Source organism: Suricata suricatta, chromosome 13, assembly GCF_006229205.1.
Source record: "Suricata suricatta isolate VVHF042 chromosome 13, meerkat_22Aug2017_6uvM2_HiC, whole genome shotgun sequence".
Lineage (NCBI taxonomy): Eukaryota > Metazoa > Chordata > Mammalia > Carnivora > Herpestidae > Suricata > Suricata suricatta.
Genome location: NC_043712.1, coordinates 89239489 through 89251763, shown reverse-complemented (window position 1 = coordinate 89251763; position 12275 = coordinate 89239489). Strand labels below are relative to the sequence as shown.

The 12275-nt window shown below is 50.1% G+C and overlaps 1 protein-coding gene across 2 annotated transcripts in view; it reads left to right on the top strand.

Moving 5' to 3' along the window:
• Positions 1-68: 68 nt before the first annotated feature.
• Positions 69-12275, top strand: part of FAM120A (family with sequence similarity 120A) — an 84940-nt gene continuing 72733 nt past the window's right edge. The window contains exon 1 of one of the 2 annotated variants that reach the window (XM_029921087.1): positions 69-354. In XM_029921087.1, the coding sequence (XP_029776947.1) occupies positions 286-354 (69 nt within the window). In that variant the 5' untranslated portion in view covers positions 69-285. The remainder of the gene's footprint in view (positions 355-12275) is intronic. The other variant, XM_029921086.1, reaches the window with a different exon arrangement.

Here is a 12275-nt window from a genome sequence, read left to right as displayed (position 1 = left end):
TGCGCGGCCACGCGAGGGGGTCCCGGCGGGGGTCGTGCAGGCCGCCTGCTGCTGTCACCGCGCCTGCCCGCGGCCTGCCGAGTGCCCCGCTCTCGAGAGAGGACGCGCGCCTTGAGTCCCTCCGAGACGACACTTTTGCGAGAAATGGCCCGATTTTTGTGTGCGCCAGACTTCAAAGAATTGTGAGATGTAACATGACGGAATCTCGTCAGTTCTGGCCCTGAAAGCCTTGGGTTTGGTGCGTCTGCTGCGAAAGGCGCCGCCGCACAGTCCGGACGAGGGGGAATGTGGACCCGATTTCCGGGATGGTGTCTCTGCCCTGGGGGCCTCGGCCGCTTTGGGCCGTGCACCCAGGTAATCAGAGCTTGTGCTGTCCCTTTGGCAGAGGGCTCCACGCTGCACCCGGGCCAAGGGCAGCTTCGGGACCCAGCAGCCGCTGCAGAGATAGATAACATGCAAATCAGTGGCCCTCGGCTTCGGTTTGGATTGCTCCTCTCCCATTGCTTTTTGTTAAAAATTTGGGGGGCTCTTTTGGTGTTCTGGCTCTTGCCACCGTGTCTGTCTTCCAACTTGTTTGTCTTGCCTTTCTTTCTGCTTGCCACCGCTTGAGCCCAAAGTTTCTGAAATTCACTCTTCCTGACTGCCAGAGCTGAGATGGTGGTGGGGAAGCCTAAAGTGATAGCGGAAGTCCCACCCCAATCTTGTTGCAATTGGTGACAGGGTTTGTGAGTCTGCGGGTCGAGGCGGCTGCCAGAGCGGGGATTGGTGTGTGGGCCTGGCAGAGACGCAGCCAGCGTCCCCTGGGAGCTTGGGTGAGAGCCTGGGGCTGCTGGCATTTTCTGCCCTGGAGCCGGGGCTCTGGGAAGTAAGGCAGCCTGGACTCCCCGCCGAGATCCACCTCCTGAAGAAGTCGGAGGAGTATTGGGATCGGAAACTCGCACTGAGAAGGCAGGATGAGCTTTCTGGTCAGACGACTTTCAAATATTACGAAGGATTGAATTCAGTGTGTACGCAGACTTATTTTTGAGAGAGCTGCTGAATTCTTGATTTAACCGTAAAGAAGTTTATCTTTGCGTCCCTGTGAATATGTGGCTTGCCTCCTAGGTGATCAGAAGTTTAACCATTGTGAGTGTTTGGAAAGTGAAATTTAAGGTTATTTCTTCCACTTAGGTTTCCAGACCCAAGATGATTTTTCTGTTTCAGTTAAGCTTTTGACTCCCGATCCAGGAGTATAGTATGGTGTTCGTTGCTCAGGTTAGTACGGTAATAACTCAACTGCCCAGAGGCCACTTGACCTGGCAGCCTCACCGTTTTGGAAAACGTCTAAGAAATTTAGCTACCAGAAATTTCTCAGCAGCCAAACAAGAGATCAGGAAGTTTTGGTACAGTGACCCTAAAAGAAGAAACAAAAACTTTCTCTTTCCTCACCGGAGAATCAAATCTTCTCCTTATAGACTATCCTCTTCTTTTCAGACGTGGTTCTCTTAAGCTTGGTTATCTGTTTCTAAACTCAGCGTGAGAAAAGGGTGTAGTGCAGAGCCCGCCAGAGCACCATTAATAGCCTAGAAGTGACACTTCCTAAAGGAGAAGATAAAAAAAAAGCCGTAAAAACCGGACATAATTCTGGGGCTACTTTAGAAGGAAAACAATTTTACGTACTTGAGGAGCCCCTGAGCATTCTCTAAGAGAATGGAGCGGTGTGTACTATTTTTAAAAGATACCCATTCAAATGGTTAAGTAATTTAAATGCATGATAATATATCGCCAGGTACCTGTTAGAACAGCTAAAACAAGCAGTACCAACACTACTAAGTGCTGGCAAGAGTGCTAAGTCTCTGGAAGCCGTCCACGTGGCTGGTGGAAATGCAGGCAGTCCCACCGCCCTGCACAGCAACCCCGCGGTTAATGTTGAATGTACGTCCACCCTGTGGCCCTGCACTCTCGCTCCTGGGTAATTACCTAAAGAAACTTTTGTTCATGCAGAAACGCCACGTCAGTGTTCGAGGCAGGTTTATTCATAGTAGGCAGCACTGGAAACACCCGAAAGAATCCTCTAGTGGGAGCCTCGTGACGCAGACTGGTCCTTCCATCCCCTGCTGTCCTCACCAGTGAGCGCGGGGTGGGGGGACACGACGCGCTGATACAGATCCAGACAGCTACTGGGTTGAGTGTCGAACGATTTCTGCTGAGTGAAAGAAGCAGCCTCAAAAGGTGTGGTTGTCTTTCTGGGGTAGTCTCCTGCAGATGAGGCTGCGTGGATGGGGACCGGATTAGTGGTTGCCAGAGGGGCGGGGGCGGGGTCGGGGTCAGGGTCAGGGTCGGGCGGGAACACAAAGGGACGGCAGGAGCTTTTTGGGGTGATGGAACTATTCTGTTTCCTGATGGTAGTGGCAGTAACATATTTTAAAATCATACAGTTACACATCAGAAGTGCATCGAAGTTCATCTTACTGTATGGTGACCACTACTTTTTTCTATATAAATTATATAAACTTGACAAAGGAATCAACAAAGGAATTGACATGAACTCTCACTATGTGTAATGTTGGGCACATGAGGCGCATGTCTTATAAAAATCTGCCATCTTGTTGGCCTCCTCTAGGCTTCTGTAAACTGGCAGAAAGGCCTAGTTTCCTGTCAGCTTTGCTTAGAGAAATCTTTTTTGACTTAGAAGACTATGTCTTTGATACAGTAATAAGTTGTAATTTTTTTGTATAGTAATAATTATATTTTTTTAACTGCTAGAAGTTGGCGTACATATTGGCTAATTTTGTTCAGGTCACTGATCTGCCTGGCCCGAACTTGGCTTCTGCTAGGTACTGGGAGAGTTTGGGCTTACGTGCTTTGAGTCATCACAGCCTTTGAAACTTCAGTGAGAGACGGACTTATTTAAAAATCTTGGTGGCATTAAATCCCGTAAGTTTTCCTGCCACAAGACTGGAGTCGGCGTGTGCGTTTATAAGAAGACCTTCAGCCCTTACCCTGAGCCGGGGCTCCGGCTTGTTTACTCAGAGCTGACCTAAGAAAGCCGCGCTCCTGTTTTACATCAGTGGAAGTCTGTGAGATTCGGCTGTGGCTTGAGGTTTTGGGGATGAGGATCCCTATCCTGGTGTACCTGATGGGACAGGGACCGGCTTGTCGGGTGCCTGCCCTTGCTGGGCCCTTTCACGGCCCCGTCTCATTGGGCCCGCTCAGGGTTTTGTTACCCATATTGTATGGGAAGAGACAGGATTGCTGAGTAGGCGACATCTGGGGACAAGTAACCAGTAACCATCTCAAGAGGGAAGTGTGGAGCTGAAGGCAAAGTTCAGTTTCTTTGTGTAGGAATGCCTCGGGGGTGTGCCTGCCTGCAGTTCACTCCCGGGTCAGATCCGATAGCACCGGCTCTCGGCTGTGGTTTCCAGCGATGGGAGTGGCAGGGTTTCTGCCCAGAGACCTAGAAGCCATGCGTACACCTTGTTCTCAAAGACCTCAAATTGGCCAGGGAATACTTAGATTCAAAACTGACCACATTACAGGTAAAACCAGTCATCGTTTAAAAATCCTTACTTTACTACGATCTGGATTTTCTTCCAGGGCATGGGTTTTAGGCTGGCTGTCTCAGCCCCAGGTCTTCAAGGTCCATCGCTGTTGTAATGTTGTCTCAGTTACTCTCCTTTTTAAAGGCTGCATGCTGTTCCTTGGGCCATCCGTTTGGTCTGTCTTCAGGGGCTTCTTTGTCTGCTGTGCATTAGGAGGAATACTGCCGTGAACTTGGGTGGGCAAATGTCTGCCTGAGTCCCTGCTTTCATTTCTTTTGGAGATATGCCCAGATGTGGAATTGGTCGATCATATGGTAATTCTGTGTTTAACTTGTTGAGAGAGTGCCATGCCGTTTTCCATAGCAGCTGCTTATGTATGTTTTATATTATGCTTTGCACAATAATATACTATCAATAGTTTTAATTTCTTAAGATTAATGTGATCACAAAATACATTATTCAGCAAGTTGCTTTTTTATAAGGATGTAAAAAATCTTTCCATGTCTATATGATTCTTCAGTCTTTAAAAATGTTTTTTAATGTTTGTTTTTGAAAGAGAGAGAGAAAGAGAGAGTGTGTGGGGGGGGGGGAGGGTCAGAGAGAGAGGGAGACACAAAATCTGAAGCAGGCTCCAGGCTCTGAGCTGTCAGCACAGAGCCTGATGTAGAGCTTGAACTCATGAACTGCGAGATCATGACCTGAGCTAAAGTTGAACGCTTAACCAACTGAGCCACCCGGGTTCCCCTCTAAGTCTTTTTAATGCCTGCATGGTGTTCTGTAATTTCTCCAACTGCTGCAGTGGTGCACGTACAAACTTGGTAGATCCAAGAGTGTGCACGTTTTAAAATCCTTAAAGGACTGTTGAGCCAGTATTGCCAGACTTCACATTTTTCAGGAAAGCCAGAAATCTAGATTTTTATTTGCAATTATCCCATTTAAAAAATACTATTTAAGCCAAGCAAAATAGGCTGTGGACTGGATTCAGCTCGAGCCCCCGGTTTGTGATTTCAAGCACTGATTTCTTTTTTTTTTTTAAATGAAAAGACAGAGCATGAGAGGGGGAGGGGCAGAGAGAGAAAGAGACACAGAACCGGAAACGGGCTCCAGGCTCTGAGCTAGCTGTCAGCACAGAGCCCAACTCGGGGCTCGAACCCACGAATGTGAGATCTGACCTGAGCCGAAGTCGGAGGCTCAGCCGACTGAGCCACCCAGGGGCCCCTTCAAGCACTGATTTCTAGAACACTCATCACCTTGTCTAAATCTCTCTTCCGTTTTCTTAAAGTTAGATTGACCAAAGGCAACCTTTCCCCTCCTCTGCCTTGTGGAATGCTTTTCAATTATCAAAGTGCTCCTGTTTCCTGGGGCTACTGAAATAAGATAATTGCCTGGTTCTCCATTACACGCTCTTCCTTCTCCTAATCTGAGCATCCCTCCTGTGAGGGCGCTGCTGTCCCCGTGCCCACACCGCACCTGCCCAGCCCCACGGCCGCACGGCCCGGCCAGGACGGGCAGCTGGTGTTACGTGCTGGAGACCGAGTCAGCAGAGGCCCGTTCAGCACACAGCGGACCATGCAGCCCCCATCTCCTGTCCTTTACATTAAGTGGCCATTGTGTTTGTGCTTCAGTCACCCCAGAGCGGGACCCTGTACTTAGTGGGCAGTGTCACTGCTGATTTCAAATGCTGTCTCCCTTTTGCAGCCCGACTCCTTCTCAGCTGGTCTTGACTGTGTTTCCGCTCCACCCTTTGTGCACTTGGTCTAGTTCTGCTCGTAGCCCTAGCTGGTCTGAGTCTTGTGGCCGTCCACTTCGAGGTTACGCTTCCTGCCTAGAGCCCCCCCCCCGTTGGCATTTCAAGCCCCAGCCTGCCTGTCCCTCTGCCAGCCTGGCTGTCTCCCGTGTACCCTCCTCCTCCTCACTCCAGTACCGCCACCGTGTGAACTCACCAAGTGGAACCACTAGGCCTAACAGGTACTTGTGCAAACCCATTGGTGGTTGTGAAACCGAATTATTGGGTGTGTACCAGTGTTTAGAAAAAATGATATAGAATAATAAAATAGAGCGGAAAGTACAGTGCAAGACTGACACTGAGGGCAGATACCATTTCATTCACCCGTGTCTGGACAGTCGTCAGAGTCGCATCCACATCGTGACCAGCCCCCCATACCTGTCCCCTCGCTGGTGGAGCTCATCCTGCACACGCGTCGGTGCAGCCTGTGGGAGCCTCCAGTCAGTCCTTCCTGCCAACGGCTTGTTCCAGCCCTTAATCCAGACTCTGGATCGAGGCTCAGACCCTCCTGTGACATGAGCCCCTCCCGCCTTCCTGCGCGGCTCCTGGTCGCCGGGCCTGGGCCTCGGCAGTGCTCCAGCCAGCCTGTCACCGCTTCCCAGAAGCGGCGGGTCCCCGCTCCCCCGGGGGCTCCTGCTGCCACCCACTTCCGCCGGGCGCGGTTTTCCTCCTGCTTTAAAGCTCGTCCAGGCGCCACCTTCCTTCACGGAGCCGCCCGTGTTCCCCCGGGTGGACCAGGGACACGTGCCGCATCCAGTGCTGTGCTCCCTGTGTCCCACCTGTCGTGGCTACCTGTGCGCACCCCCGCTGCCAGCACTCCCCCTGCGTGGCTTGGGGGGGGTGCCGAGCTTCCCAGTCCCCCGTTTGCCTTGTGCTGTTTAAGCAGGCAGACAGATTTCGTTATTTTCTTCTAACACCTGGATCAGTGGCCATTATGTAAGAGTTATTTTCTTACCTTAAATTTCTGATACTCTCTTTTCTGACTGCTTCCCAGGGATGATTCTTTTTCCCTTTGGCAAATAGTGAGTGCCTGTTACTGGCCAGGCATGGAGGAGTGACTACACAGGAAGGAACGGAATCCTCCAAGGGACTCAGTCCACTGATGACAGGGTTAGGGTTAACGTCACCGTCTTGAAATAAGTTAAATCAGTCTGAGTTTCACCTTCATAAATTCTGAAACTTAAATTTTCATGTATTGTAGGGGCACGTGGGTAGCTCAGTTGGTTAAGTGTCTCTGCCCCTTCTCTGCTTGCACTCACTCTGTCTCTTAAAAATAAATAAACATTAAAAAAAAAAGTTAAAGTAAAAATTTTCATGGATTGTATTTTAGATCTTTAACAAGGACGGGATCGCTAGGAGTTAGTTGAAGCATGGGGAGATTAGCATAGTAGACCAGCTAAACCCGGAGGACAAATAATGCTGGTGTTTGTTTTTAATTTTTTTAATTATTAAAATTTTTTTTCTTAAGTTTATTCATGAGAGACAGAGACAGCACGAGTCGGGGAGGGGCAGAGAGCAAGGGAGACACAGAGTCTGAAGGAGGCTGCAGCCTCTGAGCTGTCAGCACACAGCCTGACGCGGGGCTCGAACACTCTACCATGAGATCATGACCTGAGCGGAAGTCGGACGTTTAACTGACAGACCCACCCAGGTGCCCCCAGATTTAAAGTTAATAAAGTTTAACTTGCATATTTATTATGACATCCACTTTCTTATTTATTTTTTTACTGGAGAAAGAAAACAGTTTTATCATTGGCTAAGCAGTGGCATCAAGGCAGTCTATTAAAGAGATCACAAAAAAATCTCAGCCTGTCATGTGGCGCGCAGCCGCAGTCCGTGCTGAAGGTGTGCACTGACCTTACCATCTAAAGAAGTAAATCCTGTATCTTTTGACAAGTAGGAAGTTACCTTTTGGAGTAAGCGCCTAGGCTGTCTGAGAGGATGGGGAAATGGGGCACAACCTTCCTTTTATTATTATATGTTTTTAATTTTATTTTTTAATTATAAACTATACTTTTTTTTATCATTTTAACCATTGTTAAGTGTACAGGGCGGCGGCACTGAGCACATCACACCGTTGTGCAACTGTCCTCATCACCCGTCTCCAGAACTTTCTTATTCTCCCAGACTGCACGCTGACCCCACCAAAACTAACCCCCGCCCCCTGCCTCTCCCAGCCCCTGGCGCCCCCACCTGCACTCTGTCTGAATTTCACTGCTGCTGGAGTCGCACAGTGTTTGTCTTTCTGTGACCAGTTTATTTCCCTGAGCATAGTGGACTCAGGGCTCGTCCATGTCCTAGCAGGTGTCGGGATTTTACTCCTTTTTAAAAAGGCTGATGAACACTCCTTTGTCTGTACACACCACGTTATCCATTTGTCTATCGATGGACTCTTAGGTTGCTTCCACCTTTTGGCTATTGTGAATAATATTGCCATGAAAATGTGTGTACAAATATCTGTTTGAGTTTCTGCTTTCAGTTCTTCGGGAGTGTGCCTGGGAGGGGACTTCCCGGGTCAGAGGGTGGTTCTGTGTGCAGGTTTTTGAGGAACCGCGCCATTGTACGCCCAATACGGGAGGCTCCCCTGTCCCCACACCCTCACCCACGCCTGCTCTGTTAGGTTGTTTTCTTTTTTTGATAGTAGGCATCCTGATGGGTGTTGTGTGGTTTTGATTTGCATTTCCTTTATGATTAATGAAGTCGACAATCTTTTCACGTGCCACTCCCTTATTTTAAAAGGAATTATTTTTCCTGGCTCTTAAGACCATTGCAGCGAATTCTTATAGAATACGGAAGAGATGTGTAAGATAAGAAGCTGTTCAGCTCTGATTCCAGATTTCCTGAGCGGGGAGAGAGAGTTTTAGAGAACTCTGTAATGTATGTTATAACTTTAAATTGCCCTTTTAAAGTCAACAACAACGATAAAAAAGCTTTCACCAAATTAGAGTTGACTTTTATGTCCTTGTTCTGTGCTGGACTCTCACCCACCCAGGACCTGGTGACTAGAGTTCAGATCCCGGGTTTTTTTTTTTTGTTTGTTTTTTTTTTTAAATGAGAGTTTAGGTCGACTCCTATGCTCTTATGTTGAGGTTGACTGACATCCTGTAATCCTCATAGGTGGCAGGACGGTGTGTCGAATTCTTCCCCAAGCTGGTGGAAAAACATTCTAAACAAAAACCTCACATGGTATTTTTTTCTTTGTATCAGAAGATCTATTTAAGACAGCTCCGTGTTCCAGGTCCTGTGTGTGTGTCCTTTCTCACACAGCTTTCTTAAAGACAAATGGGAGCAGACTTTTAGCAACGCTTATTGACGGCTGACTGAGCTGTTTACATGTAGTAGCTCTTTAACCCTCGAAGCTGCCCTGGAGGTAGGGAGGGTATGACTGTTGCAGATAAAGAAGGAAATGCAGGAAGTGTTAGGGCCCTGGGGCTCACCCACCTGGCGCCAGAGACTAACCTTCCTGTGCCAGAGCCTTGACCCTGAAGATTCCGGATACGTGACTGTGCGAGCTCGTTGTCCGACGGGACTGTCCACACAACTGTCGTCAGCCTTAATAGGTAGCGATGCCTGCAAAGTAAACTTGGGGAATTATTGGTAACCATTTCTTGTGAAAATAGAGAGTTCTGACGGACCTGCCTTTTTTCACGACGCACGGGAGATGACTTTCACCCGCGTTTCGGCGGCTGGCGTGCAGCCTCGTCAAGTCCCTGAGGCTCAGCGCATGTTCCTCACTGGGACCAGCGGCAGACATGTCACCAGCTACCCTGATGGCATGTGTTTCTGGGAGCAGGTGGATGTGGTGGCAGGCCAGGCGCTTGGTGCTTCCCATCTGGTTGCGGGGGCCCCTGCGGCCGGAGGCGGTGCCTGAGTTGTGCTTGCAGGGGCTCGGGGTGCACCCCACACCTGCCCACTGGTGGCAGCCATAGTGAGTCAGCGAAGACCTAGTGCCGTTAAGGTGGCGGTGGTCTCGGGGAGCCAGCCCGGGGTACTCCTCACTGAGGCCATTCACAGTTCCAAGTTTGGCTCGCTCTGGGGGAGGGAGATGTGTTAGCGTGCTTCATGCTTTCCGGGAGATAGGTTGAAATAATCATCCTAGTATTATATGTGATAATTTCTACTCCCTTCTAAAATTAGAATTAAGAACTAGGTGTACCAGTTTTGTTGTATGGCGCCCAGTTTGCACCTGGAGCTGGAATCAGAGAAGCAGGTGCTGTCCGTGGGCAGGTCAGGGGGGAGGTGGGCCCGGGAGCACAGGGTTTGCAGGCTTGAAGAGTAGGCGCTCCGAAGAGGACAGCCAGTGCCTATCAGACCCAGCTTCCCTGAAACTTAACCTCCGGCATTTAAGTAAAAAAAAAAAAAATAAATAAAAATAAAATCTAGAGGGAGAGAGAATCCCAAAGAAGTTCCATGGTCAGTGTGGAGCCCAACATGGGGCTCGATCCCATGACCCTGGGATCACAACCGGAGCTGAGATTGAGAGTCAAGAGTCGTATGCTCAACGGACTGAGCCGGCCACAGGCCTGTGTGGCATTTAATTTTCTTCTTTAAGTAAGTAATTGCCTCTCAAGTCCTGTTTTGATGCAGCTTAGACCCTTCTGTGCCCAGCTGACCTTGCACTGACCCAGTCCTGCACCCCCTCTTTGAGCAGGTTCCGTGGCGTGGGTCCTGAGGTGTTGTCCACGGGCCCTGGGCAGGTGGACCCGGCTCACGCCGTCGCAGGTTGCCGTGACCCAGGCTCGCCTGTGGCGGCCTCTCCTACTTCCCGAAGCCCTGCCGTCTGCGGAGAGAAGTGTTTTCACATAATAGGATCTTCGACTGTGCTGTTCCTGCCTGTTCATGCTTTGTTCACCTGGTGAGGTGGCTTAAAATAGTCTTCCAGCTGGCGGCTTGTAGACTGTTAACTTTTTTCATTTTAAAATAAACTTCTTGCTGTGGAATAATTTTAGGCTTATAGAAAAGTTGCCAAGATGGTACAGACAGTTCCCGAATATCCTTCCCTTTGCTTCCGTGCGTGCGTGGTAACAGGCTGCGAGCACCGTCGGCAGCACTGAGAAGCTCGCGTCGGGGCGCTTCGCTCCCGTCTCTTCCCTCCTGGGGCACCAGCTGCTCTGGGGTGCCCTGTGGCCTTCAGCTGTCTCGTTCCCCCGGCCCTGCTGGTCTGGGACAGCTCTCAGCCTCTGCTTCTTTGGTGAGCTTGGCACTCTGGATCCCTGAGCAGGTGTTTTGTATGCTGGCCTCCAGTTTGGGCTGCCTGATGTTTTCTTGTGTTTGCGGGGGGGGGGGGGGCGCCCCAGAGGTGCAGTGCCCTTTTGTCACACCAAACGTGCTGGAGTCTGCCCGCCTCGGGCCCTGGACGCCACCTCATTCCCTTTGTTGGTTTGCTTCTTCGGAAGTGGTCTTTGAGGGCAGCCCCTGTTTGAGGGGACGACGCGGGTGAGCCTCAGCTGTTGGGGAGGGATTTCACGTTACTGCTGGCATTGTTCTTCCCCTTTGTTTATGGAATTATTTGTTTGGACCAGTATTCGTCTTATACTTTGGGGTAAAAGCCAACATAACGTTCTTTATTTTCTTGCCACACTGTTCCAGCTTTGGCCATTGGGAGTCTTTCAGGTGTGTGCCTGTGTCTTTTGTTTTGTGAGCACCGCCTTCCTTTCTGGTACCCGGGTGCCCACTCCAGGCCTGGCGTGGGTTTCCCTGTCCCAGCATCCCCCGGTTTTCTCCAGGGCCCTGGTTCCATTTAGCGAACTGAATTTAGAAACCAGATGGGGGTGCGGGTGTTCTCGTGCCTGTTGTGGTGTGGCTTTTCGGCCCTTGGTTGGCAGCGGGGAGCTGTGCATGCGCTCACTTATGTCTGATGATTTCTCTGCCTGTCTGGGTTGTCACCTGCACACCAGTTCATAGGACGTCTCCATGGCTCATCTGGCACCACAGGGTTGTGCAGCCTCCTCCCTTTGCCCGGTGTAACCCCGTTCGCTGACAGTGGGACACCTGGCTCGTCCACCACACATGAAGTGGTCTCAGCGCTGTCACCTGCACCCCTGTACCCTCGAGATATATGTTACCAGGAGGGGTCAGTCCTGGGCCCCTGATGTCCAGGCTGATCTGGTTTCAATTTGTGTACATTAAAGTGCATTCTCGGTGTGAGACGTGCAGTTGTAGGAGTTGGACAGTGTGCAGAGTTGTGTGTGTGTGTGTGTGTGTGTGTGTGTGTCCACCGCCCAGCCCTCTGGCGCTTGTCTGTGTCCTCTTGTGGTGCGCTCCACCAACGCTCCCCTTCCTCGCCTGTCGGCAGGATTGGGTCTCTGTCATCTTGTGGTCTTCAGGCCGTGTTGTCTTTCCTCAGATAAAGGCATGGTGTTTTTTTTTTTTTTTTAAGTGTTATTTTATTTATTTATTTTGAGAGAGAGAGAGAGGAAGAGAGAGAATTCTAAGTAGGCCTTGTGCTGTCAGCTCAGAGCCCGATGTGGGGCTTGAACTCACGAACTGTGAGATCATGACCTGAGCTGAAATTGAGTCAGACGCTTAACCAACCGAACCACCCAGGAGCCCCAAGGCATGGAGGGTTTTAATGGCGGGAGACAATACCAGAATTTTGGAAGTTGAAGGAAACGTAAAGACCTGTGAATTGTCCGTTCCTGGCCTGGCAGATGGGTGTCCAGCCAGAACTGGGACCTAGTGTGCTGGTTCTGCCCTGCGTGCCGGCACTCAGGGTGTCTAGGTGCAGGAGCAGGACCGGAGTGCAGGTCAGCCCCCGCTTCAAGAGCTGAGGTCCACGCTCAGGGGCGTCGTTCCTCCGTCCTTTGTTTTAGGAAGTTAGTTCTAGTGGACAAGCTCATTGTCTAATGCTGGGTGTACTTTGAGGGAGAAGTAAGGTATGTTAATCATTTGCAAATTAGTGTTGTAGTGAATAAGAGCTCATTCACTTTGCTTTTTTTTTTAAGTTTTTATTTTAAGAGCGCGAGCGA